The 23,447-nt window shown below is 35.7% G+C and overlaps 1 protein-coding gene across 2 annotated transcripts in view; it reads right to left on the minus strand.

Annotated features, from left to right (window-relative positions):
• TTC17 (tetratricopeptide repeat domain 17) overlaps nucleotides 1-23,447 on the minus strand; it is a 154,498-nt gene that overhangs the window by 80,276 nt on the left and 50,775 nt on the right. For both annotated transcript variants that reach the window (XM_007181099.2, XM_007181098.2), the window contains exons 11-16: nucleotides 20,230-20,376; nucleotides 18,761-18,876; nucleotides 18,439-18,604; nucleotides 17,194-17,271; nucleotides 16,832-17,056; nucleotides 9,645-9,831 (exon numbers count right to left, since the gene is read on the minus strand). In XM_007181099.2, the coding sequence (XP_007181161.1) occupies nucleotides 9,645-9,831; nucleotides 16,832-17,056; nucleotides 17,194-17,271; nucleotides 18,439-18,604; nucleotides 18,761-18,876; nucleotides 20,230-20,376 (919 nt within the window). The remainder of the gene's footprint in view (nucleotides 1-9,644; nucleotides 9,832-16,831; nucleotides 17,057-17,193; nucleotides 17,272-18,438; nucleotides 18,605-18,760; nucleotides 18,877-20,229; nucleotides 20,377-23,447) is intronic.

The following is a 23,447-nucleotide window of genomic DNA, read 5'->3' on the forward strand; positions in this document are numbered from 1 at the left end:
CATGCTACTGTTGATTTCTTTTTCCTTCTCAAACCCTCTGTTCTTCTGACCTGCAAGACCCAGCTCCCTCTTGGTTCTCCCAATACCTCTCTTTACTCACTCTTTCACTGGCTCTGCTCCTTAAATGCTAGTATTTTCTAAGATTCCCTTCTAGGACTTTTCTTCTCACCCTGAACAATCTGAGGGAACCAGTGGCATCTCTGTATGAACATGTCTATCACTGAACTTAGTTTCCAGCCCCACATCAAGGCATAGATAATTTCTTTTCCATATTCCTTCTCTAAATTAATGACATTGACATTTATCCAGTTACCAAAATTAGAAACCTCTCTAGTCAGTTCACATTCTGAGTCCATTGTTTTCAGCCCTTCCTCTCTCATTATATTTCTAACCTCCTCTGCCCCTCTTCACACTCATCTGACAACTGGCCTCTTACTTCACTGAGAAGTAATCAAAAGTCTCACCATCATACCTGCATCTATACCTATATATTGTACCTTCTCCTATCTAAGGACAACCTCTAGGCTATACCTGTGCCTTGGAGCCCATCCCCTTCTGTTTATTCAAGAGTTTTGCTTCTACAGTTTTTTCTGCATCTTCAATTTCTTCCTCTTTACTGGATATTTCCTACAGGAACACACTGCAATACCTCTTATTTTTAGAACAATAAAACCAAAACCAAATATCTTCGATCCCACATCCCCCTCCCAACTACCATCCCATTTTTCTGCTCCTCACTACAGCAAAAAACTCCTTGAAAGAGCTGCTGGCCATCTCCACTTCCTCACCTACTTCACAAGCCATTTAATACAAACTTTTAGAAGACTGCCAACAACCTCCATGTTCAGAAATCCGATGCTTTATTCTCTGTCCTCATCCAACTCAAGCTCTTAGAATATATCCATGTAGCATAAGAATAATGATATAACTGACCACTCCTTGGAACACTTTCTTCGCTTGGCTTCTGGAACAGAATACTTGCCTGGTTTCCCTACTGTCTTACTGGCTGCTCCTGTAATGTTCTTCCTCTTCCCGACCACTAAATGTTGGCTGGAATGCCCTAGTAATTAATCGTTGACCTCTTTTCTTTTTATACTAATCACTGAGGTAACTTCATCCAATTTTGTGATTTTAAAAGACATTCATATGTCCATGGTTCACAAATTTTCATCTCTAGCCTGGGGCTCTTCCTTGACCATAATGACATTCATATATATCCACCTGCCTACCCAATAACATCACTTAAACATTTAGAAGGCAACTGAAACTTGTTTAAAACCAAACTTGTTTTTCTCCCTAAATCTGTTCCTTCCTCAGACTTTATCTCATTAAATAGCACCACTGGTTATTAAAAATCTCATTAAATAGCACCTAGTTCCTTAGGTCCCATATTTAGGAGTCACCCTGACCTCTGTTTCTTTCATTTCCCATACTTCCTCTGGTAGTGTCTTATTGGTTCCACCTTCAAAAATATACCCCAAATAGGATGGTCACTTCTCACCTTCTCCCCTCTCACCCCACTGGTCCGAGGCAACATCATCCTTCACCTACATCTTTGCAACAGCATCCTAACTGGTCTTCCTGCTCGTGCCCTTACCTGACTACAATCTATCTTCAACAGAGCAGCCAGAAGAATCCTCTTAAAATGTACATCAGATCATTTTCCTCTAATGCTCAAAACCTTCCAAATCATACATCTTTCTCTTAGAATAATACCTGCACCTACCATTCTTTCTCTTCTTAGAATGGTCTGCAAGGCAGTGAAGATGCGGTTCTACCGTCCTCCCGTTCATCTCTGCTTTCATTTCCTCCAACACCACCAAACCACAGAAAAGGTCTCCTTGCATAAGCTTTTGCAACAACTATTTTCTCTGCCTGAAATGCTCTTATGCTGTATGTCTGCATGGTCCAACCCTTTACCTCCTTCAAATCTTTGCTCAAGTGTCACTTTCTCAATGGGGCCTCCCTTAATCCAATTTAAATATCGCACCAACCCTCCTGCTCTATTTATTTTTCCCCAGAGCACTTATTTTCTAACATACTAAATAACTTCTTTAGTATGTTTATCATCTGCTCTGTTTCTCTTTACTAGAATGGAGCTCCGTAAGACTTGGAGTTTTTTGTTTGTTTGTTTGGTTTCTAGTTCCTAGAATAGTAGACATTAGTTGAATAAATGAATGAATAAATAAGCCATACTCAGGTCCCTTTGGTTGAAAGAAAACAAATACTCTATTGCTTTAGAAGGTTATATCCACTATCAAATTTCATTTTTCTTAAATATTATTTGGCCAGGTTAACAATCTATAATGACTGGAGGACAACTGTAGAAAGATCTTAAGCAGGGGCCAACAGGCTCATTCCTCAAAAGAAAACAATTTTTTTTTTGCATGCTGAACAAAAAATTCATGTTAAAAACCAAGAAGTATTTATATATATACTCAATGTCTTTCAGAGGCTGAAGTGTAAAACCACTGGTTAACAAAACCTGGCTAAATGTCTTAACCTCTTATGAAAACAAAAGGTAACCATTTTGCTCATGAAACCTAAATGCTGGGAATCCCAAAAGACAAATATTACCTACTGAGCGAATATTACAAGTACGGCTACCAGATCGTCTGTGTAAAATCCAAGGCTTTACAGCAATCTAATGATGCAAAATTCAGAAGAGATCAAAGTGACACACTAAACTGAAAGGGACCATTTTAGGTGTGCTTTTAGGGTTCATTATGACTGTCCCCCATAATATAGTTCAGAGGCATGTTTTATATAGGGATGTATGTATCTCTTTTGAGGGATGATATAAGAAGTGCAGTGATTATACTACTTTCATACAATGACTCAAGAATCTACAAATATGAATTCTTTCAGTCTTGGCAGTGGAATAGTTTATGGCTTGAGAATAAAAGAATTACGCATGAGAGCCACACTGGTCTTGGAAGACAGAGGACTCAGATTTCAGTCTCTGTGCTACCAATGACTGACTCTGTGACTTGAGTAAATCATAACCTTTGCTTCTAGATTCATAAAAAAGGCACTTTTCTTATCCCTTCTCTCACCGTCACATAGATACTTATCAAAGGATTGTTTGTTAGCCAAATAATTAAAGCCCTTTAAGTAAAGAAGTATAAAAATTTATACATATTACATATAGAGAGGTACATCTAGCTTTGTTGCAGGATGCACCTGCACCTACAGGATTTTGAGCCTGTAAAAAGTTAACCAGTTTTCATTCTTCCAACAAAAATAAATGGAGGGAAGCTAACTAGTAGCATATTAAAAATGCTATAAAAACGGTGTCTTTCAGACTGTATTTTCTTTCTTTTTTTTAAAGCAGATATCTTCACTAATTCTCATCAAGAATGTGATAAAGCAAAGGTCCTTAACTGCACATAGCATGTGTTGGATAGTCCACAGGAGGGCAGCAAAATGCAGGATTTCTTTTCCTTCAAAATCTGAACTCCATGTAAAATTGCTTTAAGCTACAAGTTATAAATCTACAGAAATTTGGGTGGAAGAACACAGACTAAAACCACAGGCGAGAAACAAGTTATAAAAGGAGGTAAGATTTAGGTAAATAGTAAGTAGATGCTATAAATACAGAAACATTATAAAGACAACACAGGATAATTCTTCTGCACGTTGGAACAGATATTAAAGCTCATGTACGTGATTTGGAAATTCTATTTTTTTCTATGGTGGTGAAAGCTTTGAAATACATGTTATAGAGAAATGTATATAACATTCTAACCATACCTAGACATTAAAGTCTGAGTTCTGTATAACATTTATTCGTAATTTCTAAAGATCTGGGCCAATAATTTTAAGTGGGTAGGTGTCTCAGTGGATTAAGAAAAGACCAATGTTCAGAGACTGTGGGGCTGATGCTTAATTATACTCAGTTAATAACAATGCCACTGTTAGCGGCATACCTATACGCATGTAATGAAGTCTAACAAATATAACCTTCCATTGATCTTATGTTTTCTAATGTAAGAAAAGTAATATTGAATGAAGAATACTAAAAGTAAAATTATGCATATCAGTGACATAATAATAGAACAATGTATACTGCTTAAGTAGTAGAAAGCATCTTTTTTAGATGTAACTTTTTAATTTTCAAATCAGTGAAACTGAAGAATGAAAGTATGTAGAAAATACTCTTAAGTAATAAACGCTTGGAAAATCCACTATCATGAATATTACAGATTTAATATCCACGTTTTGCTTATTATAAATTATTTTCCATTTTTCATCATTAGAGAAGATAATCATTATTGTTTCATGAAATTCCATTTTCTGTGACACCTTGTTATTTTCAATTTTAAAAAAGTCCTTTTTTAGTGTTGAGCACTCAAGAGACCTTACTTATACTCAAAAGCATTGTAAGTTTATTTAACAGGTTCCATTTTACTTTAAAAAAGGCCAAGTATGTTGTTACTGAAAAATGAGCTTGTTAAAGTGGCCAATTCAGTTCTATTTAAGTTGAATTGTAAAATAACAAGTCAATAAATGTGGACAAAAAGTATGTATTTAAAAACTGCCAAAATAAAATGTTTAATCAAAACTGGAAGCAGTAGCTTCTCTTTCACAGTCAACTTGAGAGTTGGCAATTAAAAAATCAATCTATTATGTTTTCCTTCCCAGCATCCTTGAAACTGTAATGCTGATATAAAAATACCTATAAAAGAAAAGAATTTATTAAGTACTATTCAAAGGAGAGAGAGAGGTGATGATGACAATAAGCAGTTTCTGTAAGAACACATGCAACTAATAAATGGCGGTAAATAAGAGGATTATCTAGATTAATCAAAGTTTGGGAAAACTGTCAGATAAATGATTCTGCACTAATTGACACATTTTTAGCTATAAAGTCTTTACAAGTAAGAAAATTTTGTGAGCATAATGATTATGTACTTCTAAGCTGAATGAATCAGTATTCAAAGCTAAATACATTACCTGTGCATATACTCCAAGAAACATAAACTAAAAATCTGTGTAAAAAATTTCCAAGATTATATATGAAAAGCAATACTTACTGATGTTAAAAAACTACTGGTAATTTTACCATTTAGTTCAGACTACCCAAGACATTACACTATATTACAGTTGCTATAAAAACAGTGTCTAATGTGGATCTTTAAAGAAAATAATTTAGGGAAGATTAACAATAGTGGTCAGAAAAGTTGTTTTTAAAATGTTTTCCAAGAGTATTTAACTATTTTTGATCTTGAAAAGCTTATCTGAAAAGCTTTTAAATTGGTAGCTTTTCAAACAGGCTTTCATAAGAGAATTTTTTAGGTTGGAAAAAGGGTGTATAAGGGCAGCTTAAATCTTGTCCAAAAAAACCCAATTACAATATGAATTCCTTGAAATATCACTCAGCCATAAAAAGGAACAAAACTGGGTCATTTATAGAGATGTGGATGGACCTAGAGACTGTCATACAGAGTGAAGTAAGTCAGAAAGAGAAAAACAAATATCGTATATTAATGCATATATGTTGGAATCTGAAAAAATTGGTATAGACAATCTTATTTACAAAGCAGAAATAGAGACACAGACCTAGAGAACAAATGTATGGATACCAAGGGGGAAAGGGGGCACTGGGATGAACTGGGAAATTGGGACTGACATATATACACTATTGATACTGTGTATAAAATAGATAACTAATGACAACCTACTGTATAGCATAGGGAACTCTACTCAGTGCTCTGTGGTGACCTAAATGGGAAGGAAATCCAAAAAAGAGGGGACATATTTATACGTATAGCTCATTCACTTTGCTGTACAGCAGAAACTAACACAACACTGTAAAGCTCTATACTCCAATAAAAATTAAAAAAAAAAAAAAAAAGACCCTCTGGACACCAAAGGCAGGGGTGTGCTCCCTTGGTTGGCAATACGCCCCGTGTATTGTCACACATCATAGCTGGGAGGAGGTAATGTTGTCCATGACTCCATGGGAAGAGGACAACCGGAAGTTCTGCATTTGTACCCCTCAAGGACTCTGCCTTGGCTGATTTTAACTAGTATCTTTTCCCTGTAATAAACTGTAACTATGAGTATTACAAAAAAAAATATGAATTCCTTGATTATTGGAAATAGAATCACAAGCCTTGCTTCTTGAAACCTTTGTATAGTCATAATAAAAACTTTAGACAGATATGTCAAACAAGATAACTTATGAAGCTTCTTTCAATATTGCAAAAATGAAAAAGTAAAGGGCAGACAGAATCATCTGAAGGCACAGAAATGCTAATCATTACTCAGAGGTTTTGTCTCCTTTTTCATCAACCGTTTAGTAAAGCTCAGAGATAACTGGAGTAGATGCAACTGTTAGGTTTTAAAATGTAAGAAATTCATGGTTTCGACAGAGGTGTCTGCTTCTTTCAAGTTTCAGCTTTTCAAAGCTGGAACTCAGCAAAACAACCGTCAATAAGTAGGATTATTGTGGAAACAAGTAATGCAAAAACACTGTTAAAGAAAAAATTAATATTGAAATTAGTTCAGTATAATCAATGAGTTTTTAAACCTAGAAAATGCTATAGCATATATTTCCACTAGGGGTAACTATTTATTTAGGAGTTAGCAGACGTTGGATTCTTTTCTAAACTAATTAATTACAATGTAAAAAGGGCTAATGTTTCTTAATTTAAAAAAAAATTTTAAAAATGAGCTCTCTGAAAGAACCAAAAATGGTATTCCCTCTTCCCAAGTCAAATTATTTTCTTTTATTGTTATTGTATCAGATTCAATAATATTCTTGGGGACTTCCCTGGTGGCGCAGTGGTTAAGAGTCTGCCTGCCAATGCAGGGGACACGGGTTCTAGCCCTGGTCCGGGAAGATCCCACATGCCATGGAGCAACTAAGCATGCGAGCCACAACTACTGAAGCCCGCATGCCTAGAGCCCGTGCTCCGCAACAAGAGAAGCCACCGTAATGAGAAGCCCACGCTCTGCAACAAAGGGTAGCCCCCGCTCGCCACAACTAGAGAAAGCCTGTGCACAGCAATGAAGACCCAATGCAGCCAAAAATTTTAAAATTATTTAAAAAAAAAAAAAAGAAGTGAGCAGAAAAGAAAAAAAAAAGCAATTAAAAAAATATTCTTGGAATAACCTGGACTATCAGATACTACAATTTTGAGAAAGATCTGTTTCAAGTTAATAGTTCCCTGGGCTAGTTGAGATTATGTTCTGGGGGAAAAAGAGCTTAAGACAACTGAATTTCCTCTCTTGACATCAGTGACATAAAGTAACAATAAATTTCAAGAAACTAAAATACTAAGCAAAAGCATGTAAAACAAATACTAAAGAAAAGGCTTTTAGAAAAGGATCACTATATACATACAAAACCCTTCTTCCCAATATCAGAAAAGAAGAGAGGTGAGGGAGATGATAGTCAGTAAAGAAAATAAGAAATTCTATTAATATAAACAGCTCATTGAAAAAAATGAAATCCTGTTTATAAGGCTATCCTTAGATATAACCTACAAAACTTTAAAGACCACAACATATTTTCTAGTATTATGTAAGAAGATAAAGATCCTTAACCTTTAGAGTCATATGTTGTATTCATTATGAATTTCTAATGGCTTACTTTTACATAACACCTACTCTGTGACAATAATCTCATTTAATCCTCCCAAAAAGTATATGAGATTTTACTGTCTTTCATTTTATAGATTAGGACACAAATTACTTTAATGGGAACAGAAAGACAGTAATGGCAGAGCCAGGGCTCAAACATGAATCTGTATGACTCTAGAACTAGCCACCCCACTATACTGCCTTGCTAAAAACACTGTTAGGCCTTCAGCATTCACGTACGAATTCTAGTTTAGATGGTGCTCAACAATGATCTACAACTGAGCTAAAGAGTCTGAGAGATTTTTTGTTTCTTCACTAAAAAAAGGGCTCTGATATTTAAAATGACTTCCTGCCTTCCATTAAAATCCTAAGGCAGTCTGGTATAGTCAATCAGTTTGGGTGCCAAATCTAGTAATTACTGATGTCTTTTAGACAAGTCACTTAATGAAGTGTGTGCCACTTTTTTTCTTCTTCTAAATACCTGAAGTGAAGGAGGTGAGCTAGTCCTCTGGCTGAATATTCTAATCTAATTTGAACATTAAACACAGCACCTACTGTGTGCTCTACAAAAGCAAGGTACTGAGGATTCACATGTATATAAACTGCACCACTCATAATTCAAGTTAAACTCATTTTTTTTCTTCCAGTGAAGGTTAAATAATAATCAAATGTCGTGGAACTACTATATTCAATATCCTATGATAAACCATAAATAAAAAAATATAAAAAAAGAATGTATTCCTTATATTCAATGTGTTCATATAATATGTTCCTTAAAAAGCTAAAAATAAAATTACCATATGACCCAGCAATCCCACTACTGGGCATATACCCAGAGAAAACCGTAATTCAAAAAGACACATGCACCCCAATGTTCACTGCAGCACTATTTACAATAGCCAGGACATGGAAGCAACCTAAATGCCCACCAACAGACGAATGGATAAAGAAGATGTGGAACATATATACAATGGAATATTACTCAGCCATAAAAAGGAACAAAATTGGGTCATTTGTAGAGACATGGATGGATCTAGAGACTGTCATACAGAGTGAAGTAAGTCAGAAAGAGAAAAACAAATATCGTATATTAACTCATATATGTAGCACCTAGAAAAATGGTACAGATGAACCGGTCTGCAGGGCAGAAATTGAGACACAGATGTAGAGAACAAACGTATGGACACCAAGGGGGGAAAGTGGGGGTGGGGGTGGGGGTGGTGGTGTGATGAATTGGGCGATTGGGATTGACATGTGTACACTGATGTGTATAAAATTGATGACTAACAAGAACCTGCTGTATTAAAAAATAAATAAAATTCAAAAAAAAGAATGTATACATATGTATAACTGAATCACTTTGCTGTACACAGAAATTAATACAACATTGTAAATCAACTATACGTCAATAAAAAAATATTGAAGAAAAAAATATCATGGAACTCTTAGAAATTTACAATAGTTGAGACAGACATTAACTCAAGTAGCTCTGACCCAGGTGGACACACCGCTGCACACGTGTGTATGTATACACATATGTACACAAGCGTGGTGCCTGTGGGAGGAAGCGGAAGAATGCAAAGTAGATAGCTGCTTCACGTCGGACGACTGCCTGAAAGGTGTGGTGAAGGTCCACACCACCTCCACTCAAAGACAAGGGGCTGTACTTTGGTGAATGAGGATAGAAACACTGCTTCAGATCTCATTACACAGTTTGAATTTGTGGCAGAAAAAAATATCTTTTACCATAAATATGAGTTGTTGTAAAACATCAGAGATTTGAGGGAGAGAAAAAAATCTCGCAGCTTATCAATCCCAGTCGAATATACTTTAATCAGCCTTTCTCAAACTAGGGTTCTGGGAGAGAATTAAGCCTAATGCTCCAAGGCATGTACATAGCAAGTTATTAATTAATTTCTTTCCTATGTATCTAGAATTACACTGGTTATGTAAAAACCTTGGAAAAATTAAGAAAATCATTTTCTGTGTTCTGTTGATCAAAACAGGAATTCTGATTGAACTCATTATTTTGCCAGCATTTAACAGCTGCTTACCACTGCAAACAGAAGAGGTGATGTTGTACAGAAAAGGATAAAACTGCATACAGCGAATCAACTTCAGGCTGTTTTCACACTCTGGGCATTTGGTAGTTAATTTCAAAGCCTGTCTAAAGGCCTCAAGTGCCCCACTGATATTCTTCAGAGCAAGGTAAGCATTTCCCAGGCTCAAAAAGGTCAGGGGCTAAAAAGAAAAAAAAAAAAAAAATCAGAAAATGTTAATGAATTAATATTTTCTGAGAGTTACAAAACCTTTACAGTATATGTCTTTTGGCTTTTTTTAGGTTACCTCATAAAAGTTACCCCAACTGTCCATTTTATTTACATCAGCTAATTCTAAACTGTTTAACATAAGTTTATTTTTTACCAAGATAAAAAATACAATAAAGTGTGTAACATGCACTAATCTTAAGCGTACAGCTCAATGAATTTTTATATATGTGTATACCCCTGTAACCACCACTCATCTAAAGATACAAAACGTTTAGAACATTTCTGGTGCCCCAAGAGGTTCCCCTGGGCAACGCAACCCCAACCCCAGAGGTAACCACTTGATGTGATGTTGTGACTATCACCATAGCTCAGCTCTGCCTTGCCTGTTCTTGAACTTCATATAAATGGAATCAAACAGCATGTTCTCTTACGTGTATAATATGTACCCTTTTGTACCTGCTTTCACTCAACACATCTAATATTCAAGAAACCAGATTTTTTTGTGTACTGTTTGTTCATTCTTCTTAAAAAAAATTGATGTGTAATGTTTCATCATGTGAATACACCACAATTTGTTCATCCATTCTCCTACTGATAGGGAGTTTTTGGATTGTTTGCAGTTTTGGGCTACTATAAATAAACTTTGGTTTATTTATACTATGGTTCATATTTACTATGAACAGTTATGTAAATGTCTTTTGATAGACATATGTACTCATTTTCCTTGGGTATACACTTAGTAGTGGTTCTTAAGGTAGGCATACATTTAGTTTTAGGAGATACAACGAAATCATTTCCCAGTGGACATACAGACTTACACTCCTACCAACAACTGTGAGAATTCACTGACTTGTTATTGTCAGTTTTTTAAATTTAGCTGTTTTAGTGAGATGCTTAAGTGGCATCTCACTGTGATTTTAATGTGCATTTCCTTGATTAGTAATAATGTTGAATATTTTTTCATGTGCTTACTGGCCCTTCGGGTACCCTTATTGCTGAAGTGCTGTTATTTTCCCCATTTAAAAAAATTGGGTTGCCTTTTTCTTATTGATTTGAAGGAGTTCTTTATATATAGTATATATACTAGACATGAGACCTTTGCTGGAAATATTTATTGCAAATATCTTCTCCAAGTCTGTTGTTTGCCTTTTTATTCTCTTAATGGTATCTTCTGATAAACAGAAATTCTTAATTTTAATGAAGTTCAGTTATATATTTTTTTCTTTTATAGTTAGTGCTTTTTGAAATCTTTGCCAGCTATAAGGTAACAAAGACTTTCTCCTATGTTTTCATCAAGAAGTTTTATTGTTTTATCTTTCACATTTTGGTACATGATCCACCTCATATTAATCTTGTGTATGATATGGAGTAGGAGTCAAGGTTCATTTCTTTTTCCATAGGGGATATCCAAGTACTCCATTACTACTTATTGAAAAACCAAAAGCTCCCCACACACACTGTACTAGTGTGCCTTTGTCATAAATCAGGTGACCATATATGCAGGGGCCTATTTCTAATTTCTCTATTGTGTTCCATTGATATATTTGAGTATCTTTGTGCCAGTACCATACTGATTTAATTACAGTAAGTCTTGAAATCTGGTAATATAAACCTTCCAACTCTGTTTTCTTCTTCCCCACACACCCCAATTTTTGAGCTATTCTAGATCCATTTTTATATAGATTTTTGACTCTCCTTATCAATTTACACACACATATACATGCAACTGCTGGGAGTTTGGGATCGAATTGAATCTATAAATCAATTTGAAGAGAACTTACATCTTAACAATATTGAATCTTTCAATCCATGAACATGATGTATATCACCATTTATTTAGGTTTTCTTTCTCTTAGCAATGTTTTGTAATCATGATAGAAATCTTGTGCATCTTCCTTTAGATTTACTTCTAGATAGCTGATTTTTTTTGATGCTATTGTAAATAGTCTTAAAATTCTATTTTCCAATTGTTTGTTGAGACTTTGTTTTTATACGCAGCCCGAAGTATTCAGTTTAGGTCATTTTAGCAGAAATATACCTATGCTTAGTATTTGCTGCACACAAACCATTTATTCTACAAACCATCTATTTACTTTATCATTAAAAATATTTTAAAAGATCTAAGAATGTTTTATTCTCAAATTGCACAGTATATCCCGTGAAAAGCAATTATCCCCTATAATTTATCAGCTACTTGCTTTTGATTCAGGCTGTTAGGTCATCAGAAATATCTCACTATAACCAAACCAAGGTGTACAAAATATTCCAGATTAAAGAGGCCTAATCTAGATAGCACTCAGGTTACATTTAAAGTATTACTTAGTGGTTCACACTTAGATATACAATTAAATTCCATACATAGATTTCAAAAATGTCTTTATATTTTCCATGAGAAAATGAAGTATCATGATTATCCTTACAACTAGAATGAAGGAAACGAAGTATCATGATTATCCCTATAACTAGAATGATAGTTGTGCAAATATCTTGTATTGAGACAAACTGGTTAGCATTTTGGAAAAAAAGAATAATTTTCATGAATTCATTCTGAAAATAATTACTGAGTGTTTACCATGTTTCAAATACTGGTTTTGACACTGGGGATACAGCAGAAAATAAGAAAGATAAATCCCTGCCTTAGTGGATCTTATAATCTCGTGTCACACAATTGTGAGTAAAATGTGATGAAGGACAGCAAGGAAGAGACATAAATAGTACTAAGCATAGGGAAGAGAGTGCCATTACAAATAGAGTAGTAAGGGAGAGACTCACTGAGAAGTTAGTATTTGTAAAAGCTTTTAAGGAGATGAGGAGCAAGCTATGAAGAATCTTAGTGGGATGAAGCATTCCAAGCAGAGAGAATAGAAAATGCAAAGGTCCTGAGGAGGGAGCACAGCTAGCATGTTCAAGGAACTGCAAGGCGGCAAGTGAGGCTAGAATAGAATGACCAAAGGAACGATCTCATGGAGACAAGGTCAGAAAAGTAACAAGGTCATGTAGGACCTTCTACATCATTATAAATTCTTGTCTCTTACTGTGAGTTACATGGAGAGTCACCGCAGAGATTTGAACAGACAAATAACAACATCTGACATTAAATTTAAAAATTACTAACTTTGTTTCTTGTATTTTTTCAATGTAGAAGGTAATTTTTCAATTCTGGCTATGGGATGGAGAGAATTTAGGTGAAAGGAGAGGGGAAGCGGCTCCCTTTAAGCAATACTCAACAGCTTCCTAAAGCGGAGGAACAGCATATAAGTTTCGCATATGTTGAGCACTACTGGTGCTGTATTTATTCATAATGCAATTTCTTTTTTTTTTTTTTGGCTGCGTTGCACGGCACGTGGGATCTTAGTTCCCTAACCAGGGATCGAATCCGTGCCCCCTGCAGTGGAAGTGTGAAGTCTTAACCACTGGACCAACAGGGAAGTCCCTGACAACATCAGACTTTTAGTAAGAATTTCATTGACTGTTGCATTGTGAATAGAGTGTAGGGTGACAAAAGCAGAAAGCCAAGAAGCTAGTTAGGAGGCTACTGAAATAATCTAGATAAAAGACAATGATGGTGTAGATAAGATAGCAGTGGAGATGATGGTAAATAGTGAAATTCTGGGTATATTTTAAAAACAGAATCAGCAAGATTAGTTAATAGATTGAATCTGCCCTGAGAGAAGGAGAAAGGTACGAAGGATGGCTCAAAGGTTTTGTCCTGAGATACTGGCTTTACTGTTTCCTGAAATGGGGAAGACTGAGAACAAATTAGAACAATGTTAAGGAGCTTAGTTTTGGCCTGTAGTTTTAGACTGTGTTTTAGACATTCAAGTGGAGATGTCATGAAAGCTGTTGGATAAAGGAGTCTGGAGTTCAGAGCAAAGGTGATAAGTGACTCAATAAGGAAAGTGTACTGTTCTTGAGATATGGTCCTGGAACAACCAGATATCCGTTTGGATATGAACTTTGATGAATGAACTTTGATCCCTACCTCACACTGCAAAGAAAATTTAACTTGAAATGGATCATAGGCCTCAATGTGAAACCTGAAATTGTAAATCATCTACAAGACAACATAGGAAAAGACCTTTGTATATCTGAGAGTCAACTATTTAAAGACAAACCAGAGAAAACAAAATAGAACTATTTTTTTTTCAGACTTCTTATGAGGATACCTTAAATCTAACAATAGAAATCAAAAGGAAAAAGATGGAAAATTAAGGTACGTTTTAAAAGCTAAGATAAAAAGGCAAAGAGAGAAAATTTTTTTAACATATGACAGATGGAGTTAAAGACTTTATTGTATAAAGAGCTCATGTAAAATTTTAAAAAAAATTCTAACAAAATGAGCAAAATGCCTACATAAACTTTTACTTTAAAAATACAATAAAATAGGGGACTTCCCTGGTGGCACAGTGGTTAAGAATCCACCTGCCAATGCAGGGGACATGGGTTCGAGCCCTGGTCTGGGAAGATCCCACATGCCATGGAGCAACTAAGCCCGTGTGCCACAACTACTGAGCCTGCGCTCCAGAGCCTGAGAGCCACAACTAGTGAGCCCACGTGCTGCAACTACTGAAGCCCGTGCGCCTAGAGCCTATGCTCCGCAACAAGAGAAGCCACTGCAATGAGAAGCCCGTGCACAGCAACGAAGAGTAGCCCCCACTCCCCGCAACTAGAGAAAGCCCGCGCACAGCAATGAAGACCCAATGCAGCCAGAAACACAAACAAACAAACAATAAACAATAAAACAGGGACTTCCCTGGTGGTCCAGTGGTTAAGGTTCTGAGCTCCCAATGCAGGAAGCCCAGGTTCAATCCCTGGTCAGGGTACTAGATCCCACATGCCGCAAATAAAGATCCCGCATGCCCCAACTAAAAAATAAAAAATAAAAAGATCCCGCACGCTGCAACTAAAAAAAAAAAAGATCCCACATGCTGCGAAGATCCTGTGTGCCGCAACTAAGACCCGGCCCGGCGTAGCCAAATAAATAAATAAATAAACATTTAAAAAAATACAATATCCTTAAAATAAGATAAAGAAATTTATGTTACAACAGAGAAATGAAATTTTTTAAAGTAAATCTGTTTTACAAACGTTAATACAGAAGCAGTGTGAGTTGACTATAAAAGTGTGAACTCTAAAGGCCACTCTCCCTGAGTTCAAATCCAAGCTCTAAGACTTTCTGTAAATCCCTTTGGCTTTCTTTTTCTATCAAATGGGTAAACCTTATCTCATAGGGTTGTTTTGAGGATTAAATGAGTTCTTACATGTAAAGTGCTTAGTATGATGTCTGGCTCTAGTAAACAATCAATAAAAGTTAGCTGTTACTTCAACTGATTCTGGTGACAATACAAGCAAAATGAATATTTATAGATCTTGATTATGGCAATATATATTGGCCCAAATCTTTTTGTGGATTGTTTGGTATTTTGTATCAAAGCCATCAAAATTTTCATTCTCTTATTGACTTAGTAATTCCACTGCTACTAGCAGTCTTCCCTAGGAAAATTATCTGGAAAACAGAAAAGGCCTTATCCAGAAAACCATTACTGATATTAGCAACCTAAACATCCAGCAACAGAGGAGTAAGTTCTGACATATCAATTCATCAAACCTTTATACAACCATTTAAATTGATGGCTATAAAAACTAGGTAGTAATAAATTTTTTTATATAATAGGTTTTAAAGATTACCAGTACAGTAAAGTTACAACACTATGAAATATTTACATAGAAGGAAAGCTTATAAGGAAATATTTCCAAATGTTGACAGTGGGGGGTAGGGTCTGATTAAGGTGTATTTGGGGTATCTACCCTGATTCACTGATTTATATTTTTATTCTTGTTGCAGTACCACAGTATTTAACTGAAATTTTAGTATAATTTTCAAATATGAAAAGGCAACTAATCTCTAAAGGAGCTCGTTTTTTGTTTTTTGTTTTTTTTCAGAAGAATACTGCCTAATTGCCTTGGCTGGTGGCAGAAAAAAGTGAACCATGAAAAGTATCAAGGGAATACAGCTGTGGGTGTTCACTTTATCACATCTCATATAGACCATCTGTTCTACTATAGCCACATCTGGCACATAGTAAACATTTGATTAATATTTGATGTACTTCTCTGGCAACTTGGCCTGTTGTATAACAGTGATTATAAACTTTTACTTAAAATCCAGTTGTGAATTTGTGTATTTCAAAGGAAACTCTTAACAGGCAACATTCTCTTCTAATACTGAAAAAATCAGTTTTAGGACACCTCAAATAAACCTAAGCCATTCATGCACACTTCTTCTAAAAGTTTCTTTGCGTATAAAACTCAGAAACATTTAGACACTAAGTATAAAAGCAATTTAACTGTATATTTATTATAACTGCATTCATCAAACCTAAGATGTCATCAATTATAACATGCATCCTTATTTCAGAGATGTTAAAATACGAAAAAAAAAGTAAGTGGTATTTTAGAAACAATGAAATAAAATATTTAACTACAAAGCAGTGACACAACTCCATGGACTGCATGTGGGAGGTTCAGGGCATGAATATCAACCTACCTATCTATCCTTATCAAAACAACCTTTAAACTGTGCTCTGGCTTGGTTGGTATAAAGATATCTATAAATTAAAGCTGTAAAACAGTATAATATTATGCAATGTACATGCTGTAATGAGTTGGATAAAGTGAGAAGCAGATGTTTCAGACATAAAAATGTGGCAGTATATTTTTAGCAGCCATGTCATTCTTATGTAAATGTAAGTTGCTAAAAAAATAACTGTATAATTTATAAACTTCATTCATTTAAAATAAAGAGATGAACACATCAAAAATAAAACAAAGCCCTCTTACAATATGCAAATTCTACTCAAAAATAAAACATGAGTTTTTTTTATGCCCTCTCTATAAAAATACATATTATACTCTGAATTTGAGTGATCACTACTTAGTATATATTGCGACAAAGAAACATAAAACCTCACCTCAGAGCTATTGATGGCCAAAGCTTGAAGCAGCAGTTTAGTGGCATCAAGATGAAGGCCATAGTGAATCAAAAGGTTGGCCAAGTTCACAAGAGGAACATCCTGGTATTGAAGGGGAGCCAAATTCAAAGCCCTCTGAAGACAAGCAATAGCAAAGGTGCTATTTCCTACTGCTCTCCAGTAGAGTCCAGCTTCATTGAGTATCAGCCAGACAGGAGCATTTGGCTGAAAAACCCCAAATACTTCAGTTAATACAAGAATACAGTACTCATTCTAAAAAGGATTTTTTAATACATGCATTTTAACTTTTAATTACAATTACTAAGCATTTAAATTTCAGATATCTGAAGTAGGCAACCCACCTTGTTAATAGCATGAAATAAGAAAGACCCAATTTCTTCTTCTGGGATAGTATAGTTATTAATACGGGAAAGTAAAATCTGAAAACATCAAAAGGAAGACTGAATCAATTGAAAATAACAGGGAAGACACTTGAAAAGAATTTCTATAGACAACAGTCTTGAGCTCCTCAGGAACAGCTAATTTGAATAGATATTTATAATTATATACATAACATGCAGTCATTGACATTACAACAGGTGTTACCCTGCTCACGTATGCCTTAGTTTCCTTTAATTAAAAAAAGTTAAAAGACATATACACCACATACATATTAAGGTGATCTATCATTTCCCCGTTAAAGTCAACCTAAGTGTCCAGAACCAAATGAGAAATTATTCAGAAAGCAAAGCATGCAACACCTGATGCAATTAAAATCTGCTATCCTTCCTAGCTGGAAAAGCACCAGATCCTCAATTAATCTACTTTATATTCTTGCAGCATTTATATAACTGTGAGCAACTCTACGGTAGGGATCATGGTCTATTTATCTTTGTATTCCTAGAACTCCAAACAGTGCCTGGAACATAATGTTTTTTGCCTCAGTAAATGCTGAATATAAGTAGTAACTGCTCACAGTTTTTAAAATTAAATTAAAAAAGGTCATGGTGATGGTTTGTTTTCTCTGTAAAAAGTAAATTTTTTCATTTGTACCTATGGAATAGTATCTCATATAGGATTTATATTCAGTAATAAAACATTCCTAGTTATACATAGCTAATAGGAACTAAAGAAAACAGCATAACAGAACATATTTATACTGTCTGCAAAGTAGTTATCAAATTCATACAAATTCCTAAGGACCTCGTATGAGCGCAAAGCAGGGTTGATAAGGCCAAGGAAAGAGAATCTTCAAGCTTTCAATTTATACAAACTTTTGGAAGCTTGGAGAATGTAAAGCTAAACTGCAGTGGTCAGAATGGCCTCCACTAGGTAAACAGAGTTCTGTGTTACTCATCTTTGCAGCCCTCTTAGAGGAACACTGCTTAGGTGGTCTATGTACATAGCAACCCTGGGGAACACTTTACTGGCATTCCTTCAATAGCATGACTGACTTCTTAATTATTTCACCAAATCTTTAACTCTATCTTTCAGTTTTATAAACTTAAAGCTCAACAACTGCCTTCTATCAAATTTTTGCTCCACCTATGAGGCTTGTGAAGTCAACCAGAATGGACGGCAATAACACCAGCCTAAGTGAGCCTTACTTTTCGTGCATGGTCATCTGGCATTTTGGCTTTCAGATCCATGCGGACCTCTAATTCTTTGACTAAGTAGGACAGAGTCTGGCTTTTTCTGATGTCAGTTATGGAACAGTCAGGGGTTTGGGCCTCTTCTTCTGAAGAATAATCATCACTGTTGAGTTCGTGGATCCTGGCACAAGAAAAAGGAACAAAATTCATATTTTCAAAGTTTGGGTGACTTCAAAATAAAGACTTAACCTTTCAAGTCCAAGGCTGGTGCTCTCAAAGAACCGCCAGATGATAATCATGCAGAATCAAGTGCTTTGCCAAATCCATCAGCACTTGCCTGAGTCCTTTGTTTTCCGGAGGCAGAAAATACGTTGGCAATTCCCCGCCAACAGGGACTCTAGGATAGCTTTCTGCACAATCTGCTCTTTTAGGCCACAGAATATGCTGTTTGTCCTAATAAAAAAGAAAGTTTCTCATAAATTTCTTCAGATTCAATACTTCAATATGCTAAATGAACTTTTAAAAGAACATAAATATACTAGGATAACCGAGAAACAATTTAGTATTTTAAGATATAGACACTGTGGTAGACTCTATAATATCCTTTCTACTGCAGATTATTAGTCTAAGTCAGTAATTCTACCTGCTTTACCACAGACTGGTTCAGGGCTGGGCAGGCCTAACTCAGCTGAGCCAGTAAGACACAAGGAGAGGTCTGCCTGGGGCTTCCAAGAAAGAAAAGCCAGTCTTAGTCTCTTATGCCACATAGGATCAAAAACCATCTTGCTCCAGCTACTGCTGGCTGTCGCCTCAGTACCATGAGGCAGACAGGCTTTAGGATGGAACCAATACAGTGGATGGCAAATTAAAGAAAAGGAAAGAAATGGATCACTGGGCCACTCAATCAACCAAAGCCAAAGTTTGCTCTATCTTTGGACTTCCTATAATATGAGGTGAATTTTCTTTCGTTTAAGTCAATTTGAGGTGGAGTTTGTGACTTGTACCTGGAAGCATACATACACTTAAAAAACTGGCACAGAAAACTATTTTTCCCTTAACTAAGACCTTTTCTTTGCCAATGACGAAGTTTAACAATTATTATTTTATTTGTAAAATTTCATCTTTCTAAATATAAATAACACGTACCAGAGGTTTACTAAACTTATAGCCTGAAGCTTTCAAACTTGGGAATTTATATTAGACATAATTAAATAATAAGTGGCTGTATTAATTCTGTTAGAGTAAAAACACAAATTCTGAAAATTTAATATTGAATAAAAAATACATGGTTTCTGTCTTCATATGTTGGTATCCCCATTGGCTAACATACAATTATTTCTTAGCTAGGTTAGAAATACATATTTATTTACTTGTTTATTATCTGTATCTTCTGCTAGAATGTGAGCTCCAGCAGAGCAAGGAACTTGTGTACTATATTCATAGTATCAGCCTGGTATACAGTTGGAGGCTCAATAAAAGAATGCTGATTAAATAAGTGAAGTACATACAAGCACACACTTAGGTCAAGTTTGGAAACTTGTGAGGGTTGGTGATTACACTCAGAGCTCAGAGCTTTGAACTGAAATCAGGGTGTCCATCTGCCCCACTTGACTGGCAAGAACTCAAGACAGACCCTGTGTCTTACCACCTAGCAGAATGCCTTCCATTTAATATAAGCTTAACAAATGCTTGTTGAACTAAGCTGAACAGTGACTGGGGCCATATTAATCAGTGGGGTTGAGGGCCATTGCTTTAAGAAATCTTGTCTGTTAGAGAAAACTCCTTCATCATCCTCTACTAACTTACCCTATATGCATCGGAGTCCCTGCCCCAGATCCAGAGAACAGAATGGGCTACGGGAGAAGACTTGACCAAATCACTGATATCACTCTGATTTGCTTGAACATCAAAGTTCACAGACATCATACTGGAGGTTGATGAATCCTCACCAAACTAGAAAATGAAAAGAAAAGTTCAATCAAATTGAAAGCAGAAAAGGAGTTGTGAATAAGATTTAACTCAACCCCAAAATGTTAATGAATACTCAAAATTAGAAGGAAATCACAAAGTAGGTCAGTTAAAAGGCAATCAGATCTTTAATTTTCAGAACTATGCCCCAACAGTATTCTCTCACAGATAATGCATAGCTAGCAACTTTCAATCAACTATGATACTGATGTGTGAGAAAACTAGTGTGGGTTGTTTTCCTGTCCCACTACTTCCTTTCTATGATTTAGTCTCTTCTAGGTTTAATGATTAGCTAAGTTAGATGTTTGATTCATTATTCCTCTCCCCTGCCTAGACTAAAATGATCACTACTCTATAAAATTAGTGTGCTTAAGGGTTCTTAAGAGTTTAATATAGCTATCATTTAGGCATTAAAAACCATTGGACAGTCAATTTCAAATATGTATAGCCTTCAATGGTGAAAAACTAAAACGATTTCCTCTAAGATCAGGAACAAGACAAGGTTGCCCACCTCACCACTATTATTCAACATAGTTTTGGAAGCTTTAGCCACAGCAATCAGAGAAGAAAAAGAAATAAAAGGAATACAAATTGGAAAAGAAGTAAAACTGTCACTGTTTGCAGATGACATGATACTATACATAGAGAATCCTAAAGATGCTACCAGAAAACTACTAGAGCTAATCAATGAATTTGGTAAAGTAGCAGGATACAAAATTAATGCACAGAAACCTCCTGCATTCCTGTACACTAACGATGAAAAATGTGAAAGAGAAATTAAGGAAACACTCCCATTTACCATTGCAACAAAAAGAATAAAATACCTAGGAATAAATCTACCTAAGGAGACAAAAGACCTGTATGCAGAAAACTACAAGACTGATGAAAGAAGTTAAAGACGATACAAACAGATGAAGAGATATACCATGTTCTTGGATTGGAAGAATCAACACTGTGAAAATGACTATACTACCCAAAGCAATCTACAGATTCAATGCAATACCTATCAAACTACCAATGGCATTTTTCACAGAATTAGAACAGAAAATTTTACACTTTGTATGGAAACACAAAAGACCCAGAATAGCCAAAGCAATCTTGAGAAAGAAAAACAGAACTGGAGGAATCAGGCTCCCTGACTACAGACTATACTACAAAGCTACAGTAATCAAGACAGTATGGTGCTGGCCCAAAAACAGAACTATAGGTCATGGAACAGGATAGAAAGCCCAGAGATAAACCGCACACATATCGTCACCTTATCTTTGATAAAGGAGGCAAGAATATACAATGGAGAAAAGACAGCCTCTTCAGTAAATTGTGCTGGCAAAACCGGACAGCTACATGTAAAAGAATGAAATTAGAACACTTCCTAACACCATACACAAAAATAAACTCAAAATGGATTAAAGACCTAAATGTAAGGCCAGACACTATAAAACTCTTAGAGGAAAACATAGGCGGAACACTCTGTGACATAAATCCCAGCAAGATCCTTTTTGACCCACCTCCTAGAGTAATGGAAATAAAAATGAAAATAAACAAATGGGACCTGATGGAACTTAAAAAGTTTTTGCACAGCAAAGGAAACCATAAACAAAATGAAAAGGCAACCCTCAGAATGGGAGAAAATATTTGCAAATGAAGCAAATGACAAAGGGTTAATCTCCAAAATATATAAGCAGCACATGCAGCTCAGTATCAAAAAACAAACAACCCAATCCAAAAATGGGCAGAAGACCTAAATAGACATTTCTCCAAAGAAGACATACAGATTGCCAACAAACACGTGAAAGGATGCTGAACATCACTAATCATTAGAGCAATGCAAGTCAAAACCACAATGAGGTATCACCTCACACCAGTCAGAATGGCCATCATCAAAAATCTACAAACAATAAATGCTGGAGAGGGTGTGGAGAAAAGGGAACCCTCTTGCACTGTTGGTGGGAATGTAAATTGGTACAGCCACTATGGAGAACAGTATGGAGGTTCCTTAGAAAACTAAAAATAGAACTACCATATGACCCAGCAATCCCACTACTGGGCATATACCCTGAGAAATCCATAATTCAAAAAGGGTCATGTACCACAATGTTCACTGCAGCACTATTTACAGTAGCCAGGACATGGAAGCAACCTAAGTGTCTATCGACAGATGAATCGATAAAGAAGATGTGGCTCATATATTCAATGGAATATTACTGAGCCATAAAAGAAATGAAATTGAGTTATTTGTAGTGAGGTAGATGGATTTAGAGTCTGTCATACAGAGTGAAGTAAGTCAGAAAGAGAAAAACAAATACCGTATGCTAACACATATATATGGAATCTAAAAAAAAAAAAAAAAAAAGGTTCTAATGAACCTAGGGGCAGGGCAGGAATAAAGATGCAAACATAGAGAATGGACTTGAGGACACGGGGTGGGGGGAAGGGTAAGCTGGAACGAAGTGAGAGAGTGGCATGGACATATGTACACTACCAAATGTAAAACAGATAGCCAGTGGGAAGCAGCTGCATTGCACAGGGAGATCAGCTCAGTGCTTTGTGACCACCTAGAGGGGGGGGATAGGGAGGGTGGGAGGGAGATGTAAGAGGGAGGGGATATGGGGATATATCTATACATATAGCTGATTCACTTTGTTATACAGCAGAAACTAACACAACATTGTAAAGCAATTATACTCCAATAAAGATGTTAAAAAAAATACATGTATAGCCTACCTCCAAACCAAGGTACAACAATATTTGATATTCTCATGAGATACCACAGTTCCTGTGTATTTCTGAAACCTTGTTAGATAAGAGAATGGGACTAGGATGGGATGGAGTAGGAAAGAGATGAGAAAAAGGAATGAATATGATGAATTTGTAGCTCTATGCCTTTATGAACAGGAACAGATTCTTTCACTATATAGTGGTGATGAAATCTATGGATATATAATGTTGGAATCTACACTGGCACATGGCAGTCTTCCAAATGGTCTGTCTTGAGACCACTATGATATCTAAATGTTACACTGGGTTTCGGTATATTTCATTTCTAAATATTCCCT

Source organism: Balaenoptera acutorostrata, chromosome 9 (genome assembly GCF_949987535.1).
Source record: "Balaenoptera acutorostrata chromosome 9, mBalAcu1.1, whole genome shotgun sequence".
Taxonomy (NCBI): domain Eukaryota; kingdom Metazoa; phylum Chordata; class Mammalia; order Artiodactyla; family Balaenopteridae; genus Balaenoptera; species Balaenoptera acutorostrata.